The sequence below is a fragment of the Penicillium alfredii genome, assembly GCF_028826965.1.
Source record: "Penicillium alfredii strain IBT 34128 chromosome Unknown utg000007l_segment0_segment0, whole genome shotgun sequence".
NCBI lineage: Eukaryota > Fungi > Ascomycota > Eurotiomycetes > Eurotiales > Aspergillaceae > Penicillium > Penicillium alfredii.
The window spans coordinates 638,821-659,431 of NW_026622704.1; the positions used below are offsets into that span (position 1 = coordinate 638,821).

General features: G+C 49.3%; 8 protein-coding genes across 8 annotated transcripts; 4 read left to right on the forward strand and 4 right to left on the reverse strand.

Annotated features, from left to right (window-relative positions):
- Positions 1-125: 125 nt before the first annotated feature.
- NUU61_004921 (FAD-binding oxidoreductase) lies at positions 126-1,790 on the forward strand (the record flags this gene model as incomplete). Its single annotated transcript, XM_056655503.1, has 3 exons — positions 126-241; positions 293-371; positions 480-1,790. The coding sequence occupies 3 exons, from the start codon at positions 126-128 to the stop codon at positions 1,788-1,790; spliced, it is 1,506 nt and encodes a 501-aa protein (XP_056511116.1).
- Positions 1,791-3,252: 1,462 nt separating this feature from the next.
- NUU61_004922 (O-methyltransferase family 2) lies at positions 3,253-4,759 on the forward strand (the record flags this gene model as incomplete). Its single annotated transcript, XM_056655504.1, has 4 exons — positions 3,253-3,483; positions 3,534-3,663; positions 3,713-3,836; positions 3,913-4,759. The coding sequence occupies 4 exons, from the start codon at positions 3,253-3,255 to the stop codon at positions 4,757-4,759; spliced, it is 1,332 nt and encodes a 443-aa protein (XP_056511117.1).
- A 3,356-nt stretch (positions 4,760-8,115) lies between these two features.
- NUU61_004923 (uncharacterized protein) lies at positions 8,116-8,553 on the reverse strand (the record flags this gene model as incomplete). Its single annotated transcript, XM_056655505.1, has 2 exons — positions 8,116-8,378; positions 8,484-8,553. The coding sequence occupies 2 exons, from the start codon at positions 8,551-8,553 to the stop codon at positions 8,116-8,118; spliced, it is 333 nt and encodes a 110-aa protein (XP_056511118.1).
- Positions 8,554-10,093: 1,540 nt separating this feature from the next.
- On the reverse strand, positions 10,094-12,141 carry NUU61_004924 (C2H2-type zinc finger protein; the record flags this gene model as incomplete). Its single annotated transcript, XM_056655506.1, has 2 exons — positions 10,094-10,267; positions 10,324-12,141. 2 exons carry the CDS (start codon positions 12,139-12,141, stop codon positions 10,094-10,096), a joined length of 1,992 nt encoding a protein of 663 aa, XP_056511119.1.
- A 2,757-nt stretch (positions 12,142-14,898) lies between these two features.
- NUU61_004925 (putative Golgi transport complex component Cog5) lies at positions 14,899-16,326 on the reverse strand (the record flags this gene model as incomplete). The annotated part of the gene is made up of 1 exon (XM_056655507.1): positions 14,899-16,326. The coding sequence occupies one exon, from the start codon at positions 16,324-16,326 to the stop codon at positions 14,899-14,901; it is 1,428 nt and encodes a 475-aa protein (XP_056511120.1).
- Positions 16,327-17,067: 741 nt separating this feature from the next.
- NUU61_004926 (class II aldolase/adducin domain protein) lies at positions 17,068-18,271 on the forward strand (the record flags this gene model as incomplete). Its single annotated transcript, XM_056655508.1, has 5 exons — positions 17,068-17,338; positions 17,411-17,671; positions 17,749-17,881; positions 17,967-18,135; positions 18,197-18,271. The coding sequence occupies 5 exons, from the start codon at positions 17,068-17,070 to the stop codon at positions 18,269-18,271; spliced, it is 909 nt and encodes a 302-aa protein (XP_056511121.1).
- A 477-nt stretch (positions 18,272-18,748) lies between these two features.
- NUU61_004927 (protein SYS1) lies at positions 18,749-19,476 on the reverse strand (the record flags this gene model as incomplete). The annotated part of the gene is made up of 2 exons (XM_056655509.1): positions 18,749-19,127; positions 19,232-19,476. The coding sequence occupies 2 exons, from the start codon at positions 19,474-19,476 to the stop codon at positions 18,749-18,751; spliced, it is 624 nt and encodes a 207-aa protein (XP_056511122.1).
- Positions 19,477-19,917: 441 nt separating this feature from the next.
- Positions 19,918-20,333, forward strand: NUU61_004928 (cytochrome c oxidase subunit 6B family protein; the record flags this gene model as incomplete). The annotated part of the gene is made up of 2 exons (XM_056655510.1): positions 19,918-20,145; positions 20,211-20,333. The coding sequence occupies 2 exons, from the start codon at positions 19,918-19,920 to the stop codon at positions 20,331-20,333; spliced, it is 351 nt and encodes a 116-aa protein (XP_056511123.1).
- Between the last annotated feature and the right edge of the window lie 278 nt (positions 20,334-20,611).

The window sequence follows — 20,611 nt, forward strand, 5'->3', positions numbered from 1 at the left end:
TATTTTGTGCTTGATGATGCATGATGGTATTATCCTACATTAGTCCATTCACGGAAATGACATCAAGCATGCTCCGTCTGCCATGGGATCTGTTCTATTGCGTAGACTTAGCCAAAGGCATACAAATGTATACTATTGTCCCGCCTACTACTGTCCCGCCTACTACTGTCCCGCCTACTACTGTCCCGCCTACTACTGTCCCGCCTACTATTGTCCCGCCTCGTGCAGAGAGATCCCCAGTGTTGACAAAACAAATTCATTACTGGACTTTATAATCAAGAATTATGTATAGTTTCAACTGTGACGAACTACGGGAGGCTATATCGGAAGGAGAGGTACTAGTTCCAGGCGATGATGGCTACGTCGTTAGTGTGAGAAGATGGAATGTGGCTGTTGAAGTTCAACCCGTCTGTCTGCCCTAAACCCTTGATATCCTCCGGAGGGTAGCCGGGATCGTGCGTTACTAACTAGTCTACCAGGCGGTCGTTGTTAAACCTATTTCTGCTATCGAAGTCTCTGCAGCTGTAAAGTTTGCCGTCTCAAGCAATCTCCCCCTGACCGTCTGTGGCGGAGGCCACTCGACGAGCGGAACGTCGTCGTCGGAAGGCATGGTCATCCACCTTGGCAATATGCGGAAAGTCGAGATCAACGAAAACAGCATGACCGTGTCTTTTGATGGCGGCTGCCTTTGGGGAGACGTGGATAGTGCTCTGGAGGCCCGTGGCCTGGCCACAGTTGGAGGCGCAGTAAACCACACGGGCGTCGGGGGGCTTATTCTCGGGGGCGGACACGGGTGGCTGACCGCAAAACATGGGCTCACTATTGACAACCTCCTATCAGCTCAGATAGTCACGGCCGATGGCTCCATTCTTGAAGCATCTGAAACACAAAATCCAGATCTCTTCTGGGCGATTCGCGGAGCTGGAGCACAATTTGGAGTCGTCACACGCTTCACATCCCGTGTCAATAAGCAAGGGAAGGTCTGGAGTGGCACTCTCATGTTTGAGCACAGCAAGCTACCCAAGCTGGTGGCATTTGCAAATGACTTTCACAATCGGAATGGCCGAGAGGGCCACTGCTTGACTATAGGTGTGGGACACACATTGGATGGGGCGACCCGTATCCTCTCTGCTATTCCCCTTTATCATGGGCCGGAAGAGGAAGCAAAGATATACTTTGCAGAGCTGCTTAGCATCGGACCTATCGTGGACTGCATGGGCATGATGTCTATCGCGCAGGTGAACACTTTACAAAACCCAATGTCCGAATACGGCCTTCGCCGCCTCCAAGGCTCCGCCAATATCACTATGCCCCTTCAAACAGAATCCCTGCAACAGATCGCGGATGCCATATGGACTTTTCACGATCTTTATCCTGACGTAAAGGTCTGCGTGATGGCAATCGAGCTTTTTCCTACGTACAAGTTGCGCGAAATACCCCAAGACGCTACCGCGTACGCGAATCGCGGGGAGTACTACGATGCTGTGCCTTTCTTTGGGTGGGAAGACCCAGGACTCGATAATATAGTTCGACAATTCAACTCGAAACTTTGCACAAACATACGCTATTTGAATGGATACAACCGCTCGGGGCATGATGGGGGAGGTAACTCCAAGCAAGCGCCAGTTGGACGGTATATCAATATGGTGAATGAGCCGCTAAGGCCAGACGAAGCATATGGTATAAATTGGGAGAGACTGAGGGATGTGAAGAAGAAGTTTGATCCAGGCAATGTTTTTCATAAGTGGCATGGTGTGGGGGCTGGAGGAAAGGAAGAACCGACTGGGTGACTGTTTGGCCATTGATGTATAGTTTCTAACGTCCTAGGAGGAGCTCACATCACAGTATTGATTCACTCATGGCTTCATGGATATGATTGATTTTTCGGAATTCACTCAAATGGAATGTTGCTCTCGTAATATTCAGAACCAGAACGAGAGACTGCCATGATTGATGGCTGAACCGAGATTGAGCAATTCAGATGAAGAGAATCTGTTGGCAGGCATGACCCGGCAGGTCGTTCTGCTCTGCCACCGCCTTGGCCCATCCATAGTTATAGATAGCTTTCATAGCTCTCTTCCTCATCCATCTCTCTCTTCCAGTCTTTCCGCGCCGTTTCCTCGGTAGCACCCTCCAAGAGGATCGCTTCTCGGTTTAGATCTCTAATGGAATACTGAGCCTACTAATCTTAGCACATCCTTGTATCATATTTGCCAAGTGAACACCGTTAAGCACAGAGTTGTGAACACTAAAGACGAACAAAGTAGCCTGACTTGGTTGTAGCGATTCCAACATTTTGCTTGTGATATTAGTATCCGATGATCCGTGCTGAGTAGATTTCCCAAGGCTACGATAAGCGGGGATTGATAGTTATTTCGGATCGCTTTCGATATGGGGTAGAGGTGCAGGTACACTTAGGCCTAAATCTCATGTAACATAATGTGCTTCTAGGTCCGAAGGGGCCTAATAGCACTCTTTGCATAGCGGCAATCATGCAAGGCAGGCTGGACTAGGTATACAAATGATCATCTTCCACCCTCAATAGGAAGGTCTGCCACTGCCTTTTATCACATGTTTCGTTATATCCTAGCGAGTATATGTCTACATATTACCATGAATACTCGCTTTTTATATATGTCGATTATTTCCTAGAAAAGATCTATCTGCATCTCATCATTACTGTGATGTTAACTGACACGAAGTTATATCTACCCCGCCTCACAAATGACGTAGCCATCAAGCACAGAGCATCGCATCAAACCATAGGTGGCATATTCGGATTCGTGAGTAGAGCATGTGGCATGTGGCAATGAAATCGATGCACCTAGCAAAGTATCATTTGAGAACAAAAGAGACCAGTAAAGTTTATTTCTATTAGTCCGGTTTTAACCGTGTTCCTTCGGATTTCGCATTTAATTCTCCTTCGAACATACTTCATATACTTCGCCGTACATAATCCAAAACTGATCAGCAGTGGTATTACGGGTACAAGGACAGAGATGTGTCAAACAAAACTTTAGGGTCACACAAGATACCGCAATAGGTGAAGTGGAGGTGACTTTCAAGTATTGCTCACTTGTCCGCTTAGCAAGATAGGATAGCCCCAAGGAGTTAAATAGACCTTCGACTACCTCATCGCTAAATCAATTTCCTGGTGCACTGGCTCATGCAAAAGGCACATATATAAACACAACTGTTCAACATTTCCTTGCTTTTCTTCCGACAACACCTCCAATTTTTATTGTTCATATAATGGCAACCGAGAGCAAAGATGACACTTCACGTCCCGTCGATCTTTCTAGCGCCGCGCGACCAAATAGAATTGAGCAGGTCCCCATCTTGCTGAAAGATATCACAGAAAGCGTCAACAGTCTAACTAAAGGAACTGACGAGGACCGCAAAGATGTACTGGTCAAGTGTCGTGCTTTGGTTCAAGCTGTACAGACCCCACGAGAGACGATGGTTGATCACTGCTGGGGACAAGTGAGTATCCGATAGGCTGGCGAGTTGAACAAAATAAGTTGACATGACAGATGGGTGCGATCGCTGCTGTAGGGTTTGGCGTGGACTCGGGACTATGGGTGTTGATGGCCCAGAACGGCGATAAAACCCAGAAGGTTGTCGACTTGGCCATGAGCCTTGGGGTGGATGCTAGGCTCCTGAGTGAGTATTCAATGGTTCCGTCTCAACACCACAGCTAACAGGATTCCAGGTCGTTTAATGCGACACCTTGGTGCTATGGGGCTCCTCGTCGAGGTCGGCGAGGATGAATACCGACCCACAAATTATACCAGATGCCTGAGCCTTCCTCAGATTGGACATGGATATCTTGGTCTGTAAGTGCACATTAGATCCAACCCTGATTTCCGAAAGGTTATGGAATTGTCACTCATATGTCCCGTCGCAAAATAGCACCGCATGCACCGGCGCAGGTACCTTGAAATTCCACGAATTCTCCCGGAAGCGGGGCTGGGTAAATCCTCTTGACCCAAAGGACACCTCTCTCATGTATGCCTATGGTACCAACAAGCACATATTCAACTGGGTGCAGGATTCGGGATATGGCACACACCTGAATGACTACCTTGGTGGCTACGGTGTGGGTCGTCCGCTTTGGATGGACCCTGCTGTCTACCCCGTGAAGGAGAGACTCATCAATGATGCCAATCCTAGCCCGGATGCGCCTTTCCTTGTGGACATAGGGGGCAATGTCGGTCATGACTTGGCCAGGTTCCATAGCCGTTATCCCGATGCTCCCGGGAAGTTGATCCTCCAAGACTTGCCTATGATGATTCGCCAAATCAAAGATCTTGATCCAGCTATCGTCCGTATGGAATATGACTTCCATAATGAACAGCCTATTAAAGGTAGAGTTGTGCCCCTCTCCTCCTTTTCCCTCCCGCAGTTTCATTTTAACCCAATTTTACTTATTATATCTATAGGTGCTAGAGCCTATTATATACACTCAACTCTGCACAATTGGTCGGACGATGTCTGTGAAACCATACTCACGCGAGTAAAAGAGGCCATGAAGCCTGGGTATAGTAGACTACTAATCAATGAATTCGTCGTGCCGCAGATTGGGGCTCACTGGGAGACTACTGGACTTGATATGTTGATGCTGACCCTATTCTCTTCCGAACAGCGGACCAATAAGGCATGGTACGATTTGGTTGAGAGGAGAGTGGGTCTGAAGATTGTTAAAATCTGGAGCTCCGGCAAGGGAGTGGAAAGCGTGATTGAGTGCGAGCTAGCCTAGGGTGGATGAAAGGCATGATGCAGGTTACTTAAGTGGGGTTTTAAAGGTTTAGATTGAGGGATTTGCTTATGTTATATTCTGGGATTACCTTTATATAGGTTTTCCCTAGCTTATTAGGTTTTCCTATATATCCATGCGAATGCAAAGGTTATATCCTCTAAGGTGACCTTCATCAAGTGCTTAATTTAGTAGTAAGGTTAGCATATTGCCTAGGATTCATATCTGATGGGGTTGATACTATCTGACTTCCATCGCATAGGACCTTTCCGTTTAAGCTAAAGATAAGAACGGTTCTGGTCGACACAATCGTTGCTGGGAGACTCACAGAAGTTCACTAAGTTGCCTAAATGTTACGACCCCTGCAACCACCAACTCACCGATGAGCAACCGAGAGCCAATGAATTCATGATCACTGACCCTGAGCAAAATATCAGAGCATGTGACTGGCAGAACCACTCGACCAAAGGAAATCCGGTACCTAGTTGCACTCCATGTACTCGCACCATGTACACTGCCTCTACCAGATTGGGAACAACCATGTGACCAAAGGTAGACCACAATGCAGTGCCAAAGAACGGTCTACTAATGGAATACAAGTGGGACTACTTTTGGTCTACAGCGAGTATACCAGAAGTAGGACTATAGGATATAGCAAGATAGGAAGAACTGGATATATGAAGACACTCCTTTACACATGTACTTAGTTCTTCGTGATCAATCGCACCATTTTTACTTGTGTATCATTCACAGTCTCGGCCATAAAGCCAAAGCATCAACGATCTTGGGAGCTTACTTAGTGATCTCTGATCCCTAAGTGACTGACTTGATCGGCGCCCTAACTGTTACACCTTGCAAGTACCCTAGAGACCCGAGTCCATCTATGGCCCTAAGCGGCATTGGTACGGTTGCGGACTATACTTGAGGCTCGTAGTATTCCAAGAGAAGTATCACCCTATCACGAGGACCGATTCCAGAGTATTCTGGTGGCTTCCTGATAAGGGGCCTCAGGCTTCTCGGGATATCATTTAGAATATTTACGCGCGGGGATTCAGCTGCTACATAGATAGGACAATCTGGGAGCAATCTTGGGCTAAATTAGAGATAATCCTATGCGACGCCTGTCTAGCCTCAGGATCCTATTTTATCTATCAGATCCCCCCGGCTCCATATATTATATCAGATCGGATGAGTAACAAATCGGTCCCGATCTAGATGCCTCTTTTATATATTGAATCTCTTTTCTCTTGGTTCCTTAGGAGCCAAGCTTTAGTCTTAGTTCAATACTAGATTACCTTCTTTTTATTGCCTTTTCTCTTCGGAATCTCTTCTTATGCCTAGTTAATGGACTTGTCCTCCGACAATAGACTGCTTTAACAATTCTGAAACTTCGGTTTAGCTACCTATGAGAACTAAAGAAATATCTATACGTCGGGTTTACTATAGCGGCTCTGCTTTCAATACCGAATTGTAGATACCTTGTGCCTAAACTAAACGAGTGACCTCTGACCCTGATTCCGATCCGAGAGTGAGTTAAGTAGGAAATAGTCCTAAACTATAATCGGCAATTCAAGATATACTTTATGTACTCCTTGAGTATATCTCCTAGTTAGAGCAAAACGCTATATAATACCTCTATATAAGCAATCCTATACTAATAACAACTAATATTATAGCAAGAAGCAAAAATCTGATTATTCGAAGAGAGACAACCAAAAATCCAACCGAAACAACCATGATAATACCTCGAAGCCTTCCAGTCCCAATTCTAGTACTAGCTGTAACGAGTATTGGAGAAAAGGATGTGGCATAGCGGATTTCTGCAGATATCCGAAGCGGCATAGGTGGGCAGAACCGTCAGCATACATCGCGATGGGGAGCTTCATTCCTTCTTCTTCCTCTTCCTTTCTCTCCTCGTCTGAGTATTCGTTGTCAATGGACAGTTTCTCCCTACAAACTTGACCTCATATCACACTACTACTAGCTTCTTCTAGGGCAAGTCCAAAAATAAGGATATTATCTACTACAAATATTAGCAACCTAGATATATTGCTACCTACTCTAAAAATCCTCGAAAAGAACCTGATTTGGCCCCGAATAACAAGCTAACTAAAGGATCGGCCTAAGTCCAAAAAAATTGTCTAAGATAGATTTGATTCGAAAAATAACTCCGAGTCGAAGTAAAATCCACAACTCTAGCTCTCCTTTAAATAGTGGAGATTGCCTAATATTTATAGTCCTAGTTTAGGTCCGAAATAAGTATATTATTGCTAACCTCGATACTTGTGCATAGGTCGATATTATCGACTATATATTCGCTAAACAATATAAACTGCAGCGATATTCTATAAAATTGCTAGTGCTTCGGTCCTAGATAAAGGAAACTATAAATTGTTTTAGAGTATAGTATATCTCTATTACTACCACTAATTAGCCGAGATATAATATATATCTTTTACTATAATTATTGTAGTGCTAAAGATAAACTAGTACTACCTCTAATTCTAGATAATTCGACCCTAAAGTTAGAACAAATCTTATCGATCTGTATAATTTATTATTAAAGGATATTAATCTAGAACCTGATCTAGAGAGTACTATATTATAGTGTCCGCTAATCTAGCCTTAGCAATAGCTAGCTACTTCATGCTTTGCTATTTCTGTGGACCCTTTTCATTATAATAGCTAATTTATACTAAAAACGCATTAAAATCTAAGATAGCTATAATACTAAGCTTTATCGATTAAAACTTTATTAAAGTATTATTCTTATAGCCTATTAAATCTAACTAGCGTAGCTTTAAACTAATTTATTAAAGGCTACTAGCTAGCGATATATAGCGCTATAATCCTCGCTTAAAAAAATAAGGATTTACGCGTAGCTAATAAAAAATAAAAGTAAAAATGAGCTAGACCTAATAAGTAAATAAGTAGAGAGTAAAGTCTATCGATTTAAGAAGCTCGTAAACTAATATCGACGTCGAACTAAGCCTTTAAAGCTAAATTAACTACTCTAATAGACCTAAGCCAACAAGCTTCGTAAGCCTCTCAGTAAACACTTCCTCGTCATAGTAACTACCGCGAATTGGGGCATCGAAGATTGCAGTACCTAAAACGATATGATTAGGTTTTCTTTTATATATAAAGGCGTTGTAGCGAATATATAGCGATTTGTATTTAAAATATCTATTATAGTGGGCCACTCACTTTTATAGGCCACTCGTTTATGGATTACGTTAAAGTGTTCATATATAACGCTATCGAATCCAGAATTGTTCCAATGATATATAGGTAGTCAAGGAGTGTAGCCACATAGTAAAATCCATGGGAAACCTCCCGAGATCCTCTCCCCCCACTATTTAACTTCCACTCGGTCCGCAGCCACCAAGGTCCGAGTCATCGTCCTTGGTCAAACAAGTCGCGTTATCATCCAGGTGTTGACCGCACAACGCGGGCAGACCGTCTTTATCAGACGATTTCACATAGCACCAGTTCTTCGGGTCCGGGTCGCCGCCAAAGATGGTCCCGCTCTTTCCGCCGTCCTGCGGGTTGCAGCTCGCCCAGTTGTAGTTGCTGCCGTGGGTGGCTCCGCTCGAGAAGCAGCCCGAATTTTTCGGTTGGTCTAATAGATCCGAAAAGAAATTGGGTTAGAATATCTCACCTAGGGACCTTGGAAAAGAAGAGAGAGAGAGAGAGAGAGAGAGAGATAGAAAAGGGTTTTACATACCATCTTCACCTTGGGCGACGGCAAGAATGCCTGCAGAAGCAAGGACCGCGAGGACGAGATTGAACTGCATCCTGAATTAAATGGAACTAAGAGGATGGTTTTTTGTTTTCTTTTTCTTTTCTTTTCGAATGGATATTGAATTATATTCTCCTATGGAACTGGGAACAGAGGGACCCTTTAAATAGTCATTTGCGTGTACACACACTCCTTGGATTCGTATATTTCTGGATTCCTGAACTCCTGAATATAATAATAACGATTGGGGGCGAATTCAGGAGCTGGGGGAACTGATAGTCCTGTGTCTTGGAAGCTGGCCCCCCCGCATCGCCCCGTTCCTGGTTCAATTTGAAAAGGAATCACACTCATATCCACTACCCGCTGGCGTGTATGTCTATGGATTACGGATCATATTGGATGCTTCTCGTTGTTCTGTCCCCACAAAGATGGCCTTAGCGTGGGCTTGGCGTCTCTTTTTCCTAAATCGGTATAGATACCTTATAATGATCATTTCGGAACAATATATCTCCTGTTTTCTTATGGAGGTTGTTGGGCTATTTACCCTATTTACAAGGAATATTGAAAATAATACTTTATCCTAGGGGGTATGATACTAGGAATAGATAAGGGGAGTTTGATTACTTCTAACCCGTACAGTAGACTGTGCATACATACAACCAGACCGCTGAAAAGGGGGTCAGGAATATACTTCTTGGGGTATAAAGCCCGTCGATCAGATAAGGAGAACAAGGTGAGAAGGCAATGGTATGTAAGCCCGGACTGGGAATTAGTTATGTAGAGTGGCCTAGAGAGTGGAGTACAATATTTGGCCTACTGTAGTATACTATATCAAAGAGTATACCAGAGGTGGGTCAAGTAGTGAGATGGTATAGCATTCCAGTTCCAGTCATTTAAATCATGAGTCCAAACCCCATCGCCCGTAATCGACATGACCCCCCAAAGAAAAAAGAAAAGAATATAGTAAAACACAACGGAACTGGATCGACAGTGGAGAGATGGAGAGTACCGAGGTTATGGCAAACACAGAGAGGATCAAAAAGAATGTGTGAGAGGGGGAAGGGAGAGAGAAAGACAGATCTAATCCCAAGGCAAGCGGATGTCCACACACGATTCCAATCCATATACGCGCCTGAACGAACGCCAGGACATGCAAGAACCGAAAACCTTGACCCCAACCGTGAAACAAGAAACAAGAAACAACGAAGAGATAGAAAATTCCAAGACAAGACCAACACATACTCCCGAACACAAAGAGAAGGATGGAGTGGGACGGGCCTCAGTCATGTATCAGTCGTCAGATCATCAATTCATCAAGGGCTGCGCTGCCAAACCAAGACATGCTGATCCCCGAGAGAAACAAAAGCCAGATCATCTCCAAGTGTCATTATCCCACAAACATGGGATGAACACATGGGATAATGAAGCAAGACAGAAAAGAATGTCGAGTTATAACGGGAAGAAAAGAAAAAAAAACCATGGATCCCAGACCATGGCGAGATGAAAAAGAAAGAAAGAAAGAAAGAAAGAAAGAAACCGAGGGAACAAGTTATAGGAAAGGCCCCCAACCTCCCTGGGGCCACATCCAAAACAATCTACAGGAACAACTTGGCTGCCCCCTTATTCTCACTCGTGGCCACAGCCACCAGTGCCTCCAGCCGGCCCATGCCGGAGTTTCGGGCGGAGGAGTCGGGAAAGACACCGGACCGGGGCTCCTGATCGGCGTGAGCTCGGTCGCCGTCCGAGCGAGAAGGGCGACGACCACAGATCTATGACGGCATTAGCAACCGGGCCGATAGCCGTCTGCGCGAGGAGGATTTCCTACCGAGGGAGGGCGGTCGGATGGCAGGGAGGTGTCGTTCGATTCCACATATCCGCTGCTGTGCACGATCGCCGGATGGTACTCGACTGACGCCGTCGAGGGCGTGTTTACGCCCTCGCTACTGCTGGAGTCTTCGGGCGATGTCCGGGCTGGCCGGCTGCCCGAAGAATTGCTGTGAGCATGACCCCGGTGTTGTTGTTCGGGGCTTTTCTCGGCCGTGGGACCGAATGTGGGCTGGTAGGAGGACGACGGCCGCGACGAGACGTTCTGGAGCTCGGCGATGGTCTGCTGGCTCCACTGTGATGCGTCCCGTGAAGACCGCCGGTCCCGGATATCAAGCCCGGTCAGGTTGGTATGCAAAGACATGTCCCAGGACACATGGCCACGGCGATGGCCCGGCCCGGAGACGGGCGGCGGTGGACGCACCGCCGGCTGAGAGTAGATGAAGCCAGACCCAAACCCATGGTTTGGTGGCGGCAGTGGGCGATGATGGTTGTCGATCTGCATCGGGCTTGATTTCCGGGTGGGAGGAGTTAGGGGTCGGGAGACGACTTTGTCGAAACTTTCAATTCCAGGGAGCCGGGGTGGTTGCTCCGTCGAACCGCTTCCACCAAACGATGGCGGGATCGTGTCGGGTGTGTGGTAATGGTTAAGACCGCTGGTTGCCGGTCGAGCAAGCGTGTTGTATGATGAGGGATGCCACGTTCTTCTCCGCATCTCTGCCTCGGCCGCGGTCAGGTTGCCCTCGTCCCGGGACACCGAGTAATGGGTACTCGTAGGACTTGCAAAAACGCCGCTGGTGTTGTGATAGGGTGCGCCTGCGGGAGGGTTTCCATACACCGGAGGGTATGCATGGCCGTGCTGAGCGAGGAAAGGGTTGGTGCTGGTAGGGACGGATAGCCGACGGGCGGCAGTTTTACCCTCCCAGAACCCATGCGATGCCGAGGACATGGGCGAGGCGTATTGAGGACTGCCGCCCGGCCCGGCAGAGAAAACAGTCGATGGTGTATATGGTGAGCCCGCGACCGACGGACCGGGCATTCCACGGATCTGGCCTGGCGGCGTGCTCGGAGGTTCTCCCATCGGATCGATCGGTAGCCGAGCACGAGCAGTGGGATCGTTGGCCATGATCAGCGGGGGCGGTCGGCGTCGAAATTCCTGGGGTTGGCTGAAGGTCGAGGTGGTGGATGCGATACTCGAGGCTGACAAGTTCCTGCTGTGACCACGGCTATGACCACCCTGGCTGCCTCCTGTTCCTGCGCGTGCGCGACCCGGCGGCCGGACGCGATCCGTACGGACCTGGCGTTGGAAGCGCGTGCCCGTCGCCGCCAGCGAATCACCGGGGATATCTTCGTTGACATGCACAGTCTGCGCATGCTGTCGCAAGTTGTCGAGTCGAGAGAAGCGCCGCGAGCAGTGACACTGGAAGGGTCGCTCGCCCGTGTGTTTTCTGATGTGGCGGGCCAGATGTTCGCTCCGGGTGAAACTCAGGTTGCAAGGGGGGAAATCGGTGCAGAAGAAGCGCTGGCCTTTCTTCTTTTTCGATGGCGGTGCGTTGCTTCCCGGCTCCGTGTCATGGTCTGATCCTTCCTGCTCGCCTTCGGAATCGCCGTGCATCGGGTCGTCGGACGCGGACGGGGTCCTGGCACGTGCAGACACCCGGGATGGGCGCTCACTACCGGGTTCCGGGCGGTGCTCCGTTGTGGAAGAGCCTTCCGACGTGACCGGCACCCCGTTGGGATGTGCACGGGGAGTAGCCGCTCCGTCCATGGGGTGGTCCTCTGTGGTGGCCGAGTTGTTTACAGGGAGGAAGGCGGCCATGATGGCGACGTAAGAGGTGGAGGTGATGGTGATGTCAATATCCCTGTGTATGTGTGGGGGGCCCAAATCGGCGGCTTTTCCCCTACCCACCAGCGGTCGCAAAACTGGGCCGATCGGCTGGATGGTTCACGGATCCAGAACTATAGGATTCTCTGTCGATACGTCCAGGAACCGGAGGGCTACGTCGGAGATCTCGAAGGGCAGCGAGACGCGGAGTCTGATGGCAAGACTGACTGTCAACATTTGCGCAGACCCAGCAACTACAGTTGACCGAGGGAAACCAAATACACAGTGAGAAAAAAAAAAAGAAAAAGAAAAAGAAAGGGTGTGGCTGGGTGGTAGCAAAGCAAAGCAAATAAAAAAAAAAGAAGAAACGATCAGTAAAAAAGAGATCTTCGACACGTACGATTCCGATGGACTCGGCACGCACAACTCTCCCAAGGGAGGGAAGAGGGGCCAAGTGGAATGTAGGATTTGGCGCGACGCAAGGGGACGATGTGAGGAAGAAAAGAAAAGGAACTAGCTGATCGCGAGCATCTCTTCCACGCGAACAGGATTCAGTGCGTGGAACAGGATAGAGAGGGAGAGGCAGAGGGAGGAAAAGAAAGAAAGAACAGAAGAAACACCGTTGATAGAGAGAAGAATAGAAAAGAGAAAATGGTGGCGACGAGAGGTCTAGGGGCAAAAGAAAGAGAGGGCTTACGGTCAGGAACCTTGAGAACTGGAGACTTTCCGGGGGGGACCGATGCGAATCATTGAGTGTTTCACGGAGACTCAGGGAGAATGATTCCAAAGGCACCAGGGGAGAGATGATTCATGTTCCATGGACCCAGCGAACTGCTGGAGAGAGTCCTTGACGTTCACCACCTTCGCCAGACCTTGGAACTTGGTGGATCCCCAAAGTCTCGACTTCGTATTGTATGATCTACCTACAGTGTAGGTAAGATAGACTGGGAGACTCCCCTTGCATACGAGAGGCTCCGTCTTATGTACTTTGTATATTTCGTTACGCAGGGTCAGAGAGTTCCCAATGGTCCGAGAAAATCTCCGTATACTCTATACACTTTGTATGTAGTAGTTATGTATAGTGTAGATACAAGATACAATCCAGTCCTCCGAAACTCTGAAACTCTTCCGGCTGGAGCCGAACAGTGCGTCGTGCACTCTTTACTTTTTGCATTCTTTTTTTTCTCTCTCTCTGCAAACGGCCATTGCAAAATCCATCTTTCCCCACGGATGGTACAAAGCATGACTGTACGATGATGCCCCATGGTACTCGAGTACTTTAAATATTTGGACTCGTCTAGAGTTGCTCTTCTCCATGAGATGGTGTGCTTACTTTTGACCCCCACATATACTGAGTATACTCTCCACCTCATCTATGTCCCAGAATCATTCATCGACTGGCTTGATTGGCGGAGTATCGTGATCCATGTCGCAGGGACTTCAGATATTCCCGATTCGAAAAAGAACAAGGGAAAAAAAAAGAGACGGTTGGATCGTTCTCGGTGGATCCGATGAGGTAGAAAGGGCAACACATAGCCGGGACATGATCGACATATCGACAGAAAGAAAAAGAGACAGAGGGAGAGTACCAAATAGACAGATAGACAGATAGACAGATAGACAAGATCGAAGACGGGTACCTGTAGGTACAAACTGCAGGGCGCCACCACGGCGATGGAGAAGGGTAGTGGCCAGGTACCAGAAGGGGCTTATCGATAGTGCCCCTCTCTGACGTCGTCGACTTGTGGTCCGAGCGTGTCTCGAGTACACTACAATACTTACATACTTACGTGTACCTCTTTACACCAAGTATTATGTGTGTGTGTATGCTTTCATGTCAACCCCACCAATCCTGGCCTTGTTCCATGATCCATGTACCTGGCGTGTCGCAAGGAGGTGCGTACCTGGGCCACGTACGACTAGGCTATGTGCTAAAATAAAGAAATAATATATTATCATTATGTCTTTGCCTATGCTATACAGAATTTATTATACACTAGATCAGGGCGCCCTCGATGAAGAGAGTGGATCTATACCTATATAAACAGTAAATAGATCTATTTACCTAGGTATACTATCCATGATGTGAGACTATGAAAGATAAATAATCTACATCCCAACTCTCAAACCAGTCCAACGCCAAGTACCAACCAGCCATGTGATCCCTCACGGCCCAACAACACCCATCCAGCCCCTCATGTCGTGCACCACCAAAGGCCCCAGCGTCCCTAGAATCCCCAGTCCACGATCCACCCGATGCGTCGCACAGTGAGTCATCTGATCTTCCATAGGAATTCTCCGGATCTCGGAGATTTTCTGTGTTTCCTACCGGTGCCTGTTATTTTTATATTATTTTTTATTTATTTAGTGTTATGATTATTTTTGAACGTATCTGACTGTAGTCGAGACTTGCCCGGTAGTTTAGTGTGACACACTCATGTCCCAAGGTTACCAGGTCCCTCCAGCCAGGTACCTCGCTGGAGGGACCTCGGTCTGGTTCTTCCAGAAGTCTCCATGGGAATGGGACATCCCCGGGTACCTGAATAGCAGGGACCGATACCGAAGTAAAAGAGGGGAGATGGACCATGGACGAGGACGGATCCGATAGCGGATCCGATGAGGTGATGATGATGATGCTGATCAGGATGATCATGGAGATAAGAAAGAGGGGGTATTTGCATTGCAAATTACAGGTTCTTCCTTCTAAGAGACCATCTTCAATATATAGAAAGTCGGTGTCTATGTGCCCGTTTACCGCCCCAGTGGACCAACCACCGCGCTCACCATCACCGCAGCTTCCATTTCCCAGGCCCTAGCAGTGCCTGCGTCCGTGGCAGACCCCTGCGAACCACGAAGCACGCAATCCTTGATCTCGGTCCGGAGCCGGTCACGGCTGGATCGCAGCGCGCGGGCCGACATGCCGCCCCGGCTTAGGATCTCCTGGACGCGCGCCTTGAGAGGGGAGGCGAGCGAGCGCCAGTAATAGGACGCTAGCGATGACGTCGTGTCCAGGGCTTGGAGGAGGGGCTGGAGGAGATTCGCCTTGGTCGAGGCTGCTGCCGATGACGCCCCATCGGGAGCAGGCTGGTCCTCGGGGACGGGGGGTGCCAGCAGAGGGTGTGTGGGTGTTCGCAGGTTTCGAAGGATAGCCTCTAACGCAACAATATCCTGGCATCGGCCAGAGACGTCGTCGAGAGTCCGTTCCATGGTTGGTAGCTGGGTCAATGCCCGGGCGAGGGCATTGACCGAGGTCATGATCGCGGTGTGCATGTACCCCTGTAATGTCGAGAGGAGAAGCTCAGGCTTGTACTCGGCCGTGGTCACAGGCCCGGGAGACATGGGCGAGAGTAAATATAAAGTAGTGGCAGCTGTGGCCAGTCGCGCTCGGGCATCCCGAGCTTGCTTATAGCCAGACGACATGGCAGACTGGCCATTTGAAGTAGCGTTGGAAGTGGACGATATGGAGAAGCGATTGATAGTCTGCTGGGCTCGTGCCTTGACCATATTCTCGGCGGGGATCACAAATTCCTGGCGAAGAGTGCGGATGACCTTGACTCGGTCCAAGCCGTAGCCCTCGTCGCCCTCGGCTGACGCCAAGAACATCTGCCGCAGATTCAGAATCGTGTATGCAGCTCGTTCCAGAGCTCGGAACCCGTCCTTGCCCGTTGTGGATACCGTTCCCTCCGGATTTGCCAACGCAGCCTGTCCTGCTGCACCTCGGCCCGTGATTTCGGCGACCTGGCTCTCCAGCTGCCGGCCCAGCGTCAGACAGCGTGCCGTCGCCCGTGCGAGCCGAACTGTTGCGAGTGACTTCTCGGCGGCGATTCGCGCCTCTTCGGCCGCTTCCCATTTGCGCACCACTTCCTTCTCTAACCGTTCATATCCTTGCGTCACGGAGGTGACTTGCGTCCCGGCTTCCTTGAGAATGCGTTCCGCCGACGCAGTCTGATCTTGTGTGTGTGCGAGCAGCGGGAGAGCCGACTTAGTCGTCAACGTATGGATGTGGGTGTCGATTTCCTGGAGATCAAATAGCACTCGTGATAGCGGTGTTGATAAATCCAGCGGTGTGTCTGTGGCATTGTTGGTGCTCAGCACCAGGGAATTGGCGAATGACGCCGGAGAGAACTCCGGGTCTAGGAAGGCCTCATAGTCTATGTAGGATGGCTCACCCTCCGCCATTCTGCAGAATACTTCCAATGCTCAAGTTTGGGTACAGTTCACTCGAGCAGTTCAGAGTATCCAACAAGAAAAGCGCGCCACAGGGTTCTCGGAACTAGCAACCACTTTTGACGTGGACACTTGGAAACATGTGGCCTGTTCGAAAGGCTTGAGAATTCTCCAGCAATTGGCTCAATAGATTTCACACCCAAAGCCCGAAGATATTCATACCGCAAGTGCCCGATAGCTGACTCGAGAAGAGTATGTTCAAGGGCCCGACGGTGGTTGCTGGGAGCTTCTTGGCGATAGGCAAATCCCACATGGCTGATAACTGGTCACGTGTGGTTAGTCATCATCGATGGCCCCCGTAGGATGTATGAGGTCGAACGCTTTATGAGAGTCTGTTTTACAAATATCAATTTCAAATACATAGAAGATAAAAGAGAATCAGCCATACTGTGTCTGCTGATTCAACTGAGTTCTACAAATCAACATCCCTGCTTTACAAAAAGTGGATCTCCATGCGTGGAGTCGATGTCTGGCGGAAGATTGTCCGCATTGAAGACACGCGCCTTCCGACGACACGGCGGGGTTTGGTGGAGATAAGAGGCAAGATAACCGCCCTTGGTTTAGTCCAGTATCAACTGTGGTCATCGACATACATCGACAAAAAAGATCTACTCAATCTATAATCAAAGGATCTTTTCAAATACTCAATATTTGGGCACATACTAAACCCTCTCCACCTTGATTCCCTCCAATATGTCGACCTCCACAACCACAACCACCCAGCAGACCGAACAGTCAGTGCGCCTGGCCGGCGAGCAGCAGATCCCACCCGCAGCCACCGATGAGAAATTCCAGTCCCTCGCGCGGGGCAACAGAAATGGGACACTGAAGCTGCCCGGCATCCCGACATTTTCAGACCCGCACCAGAAGCGACAGTGGATGAAGGAGCACATGGCCGCCGCTTTCCGCTACTTTGGCAAGCTGGGCTATGGCGAGGGTGTTTCGGGGCATATTTCGATGCGAGGTACGCAATGAAGCACCTTCTCTTCTCTCGTCCTTTGGACCTCTTGATTTTCATCTGACAGGACATGTCTAGACCCCGTGCTGAAAGATCACTTCTGGATGAACCCGTTCGCCAGGCATTTCTCGACCATCAAAGCATCCGATCTGGTCCTCGTCGACCACGAGGGATACGTTACGGAAGGCGGGGCCCAGATGCCCGTCAATGAGGCGGGCTTTTTTATTCATTCGGAGATTCATAAGGCTCGTCCGGATGTCATGGCTGCGGCGCACACCCACGGTATCTACGGCAAGACGTGGAGTGCCTTTGGGAAGCCGATTGAGATGATTACCCAAGGTATGACATTACCAAGGTTACCACCCTCTGGAGATCGCTGTGACTTTGCAGGCTGATGAATATCTGGGTGGTTACAGATGCATGCAACTTCCATGGTCGACTGGGTGTCTACGAAGATCACGGCGGCATCGTCCTCTCCGCGGAAGAAGGGAAGCAGATTGCCGCGGCGCTGGGCAAGGACAACATTGCGTGCATTCTCCAGAACCATGGGTAAGCTAGACCATCACTTCCCCCCTCCCCTTTTTTTTTTCTTTTCTGGGAATCTCCTTTATGACTAACATGTATGTTTGTCTAGTCTTCTGACTGTTGGCCACACCGTCGACGAGGCGGCCATACTCTACTCCATGCTGGAGAATGCGTGCCACTCCCAGCTCCTCGCCGAGGCTGCTGCGGCCAATGGTGTGCCTAAGAGGATTATCAGCAACGAGGCCGCGTCCTACACTGCGGCGGCTGCTCAGAACCCTGTGAGTACAGTGCCTGGGTGATATTGTGCTGATATTTGGTGGTTGTACTGACAGGATACAGCATAACTTTTATACCGAGTTCCAGCCCGAGTTTGATCTGGTAGTTGGGGAGACTAATGGAAGAGTTCTCCAGTAGAGTTTGGGGCGAATCAGTTGCTATTTATATGATATTTGACGATCCTGAGTTTTGAAATGGACAGGCCTATATAGTGAACATTGCTAGTTTTAACTGTTACTGCTTATAATTTACGATAACCACAAGCAGTTCTCAGTTCCGGTATTATATGAATGGGCCTGGCGGGTTGAACAGTCGAACTATTGACCAAGGGAGTTGGGGAGTTTCTTCGTAGACCAAGATCAAGATAGTGTCCAAGACAAGTAGAATATACCAATGACCAAGTACATGCGAACCAACAAACGAAAACGGGAATCTCATTCCTCGACAAACAAACGCCATCTATACAGATGCAGCCATGGCAGGGTATACAAAAAAGTAGAAGAGATAAAAGGCCCCACTCAGAGACCCGGGACATCAAGAATGAAATGAAATGATCCCCAAAAAAAGAAATATCCAAGACCCCTCAAATGGAAATGGTGTGTGGAGGGGAACATTTTATACAGCACGCTCGCCCGTCGCCTTCATCGCATCCATCTCGTACTCGCCTCCACTGTAGAGACCGCGTTCCCGGCCTCGGCCACGGCCGAAACCCAAGTCTTGCTCATTGGTACCTGGTTGGGAAGAAGGACCAGCTTGGCTACTACCTCCGCCGAGGCCGCCGAAAGCGATGGGCTTGAGTTCGCGCCACTGGCAGGCCCACATGCCCAGGAAGGTCATTAGGGCGGCACTGGCGAACTGGAGGCCCCACCAGAGCAGGTTCGTGGGCAGTGAGTGAGTATAGAGGACGGTGGCGATGAGGTGGAGGAAGTGGATGGTCAGGGCAAAATCGGGGACGAGTTTCGAGCGGGACACGAAGAGCAGGAGGAAGATCACGCTGGCAGAGGGAATTTACGGTCAGCATCGTCGTTTCATTTTCCTCTCAAGCAATCCTCGTCCTCTTCCCCTTCCTCTTTGTTAAAGACTCCTGGCACAACTCACCTGATGAAGCAATTCAACATCCAGACCAGTCCCAGCATCCACCCAATAGTCGTGTCGCCTCGCAGAGAGTCCCAGCCAAAAATCAGGTCCAGCGAGAAGGGCGCACCATAAACCACGGTCGTGAAAAGGATCAGCACCGTGGCGCAGACATAGTAGACGACCTGGAGCAAGAGGATCTTGCGGATGATTTTCAGCGGCGGGAGGTCGGAGCGCGCCCCCGCTGGAGCACGCCGGCGCGGGGGCATCAACTAGAAGGACGGGGTTTCCCCTCCCTTGCGATCCTAGGAGAGCGGGGGGTGGGTTCGAGCCGCTCAAGTCCAGGCTGAGAAGGCCAGGGTGTGCGCGTGCGTGGGTAACATGCGACGTCGACGGGGTGACAAAGAAAGAGCGAAGAAAGGGAGGTGGTCGAATAGAAGACAGAGAGAAAGTCTGGAGCTTAGGCTGACCGCGAAATCCAAGTCGATACGCCTGGGTGTTGGAGAACGAGAGGAGTAATATGACAAGGGAGGATGAGGCAAACGGGCCAGCGTTGGAGGATCGGTCTTGGCGGGTCCCGCAGCTTTCGCGACTCCGTCAACTGCTCCGAACAACTTTGAAATCCGCCGAATCCACGTCTTGTGTCTGGCGACAACATCTCATAATACAACCTTTCAGCAGTCTCCCCCTCTACTATCAAACCATTCACAATGGGCTGGCTCCCCTGGTCCGGCAGTCCATCCCCCGACAAAGCCTCCGACGGCGGCCGCATCGCCCCGGACCGATCAAGTCGCGCGCGCTGCTGGGAAGGCCGCGATCTGTTTTTCAGCTGTCTCGACCGCAACAACATCGTGGACTCTGTCAAGGACGACAAGGAAGCGCGGCGCAAGTGCGGGAAAGAGGTTGAGGAGTTTGAGGCGGCATGTTCGCAGACTTGGGTAAGTTTCCACCTGCAGTCTGTCTGATGCCCAATATTGTATATTCTTCTGACATCTCCGTTTAGGTGAAATATTTCAAGGAGAAGCGCGTGATGGAATATAACCGGGATAAGACGATTGAGCGGATCAAGAAGGAGGATGCGGCCAAGGTGAGCGAGTTGAAGTCGCAAGGATGGAACTCGAAATAAGAATCATGGCTTGGCCGCTTGTACAATACTTAATGTAGCATATCCACTCTGATCATGTTTGTGATGACCTTTCTACGTCGGAGTCTCTAATTCAACGACGTTTGAGATACTTGGCTGTGCTGTATCGTGCCCTCGAACTGCCCCACTCCAGGCCTGCTTCTTCTGTCCTTCATCAATCTTGCCTTCGCTCAGAAAGTGGCTAGTAATCACCCGAAAACGAAATGGATAGGAGCAGGGCAGTTTATGATATAGAGGCCAAGTAATCGAGTCATCTGTTG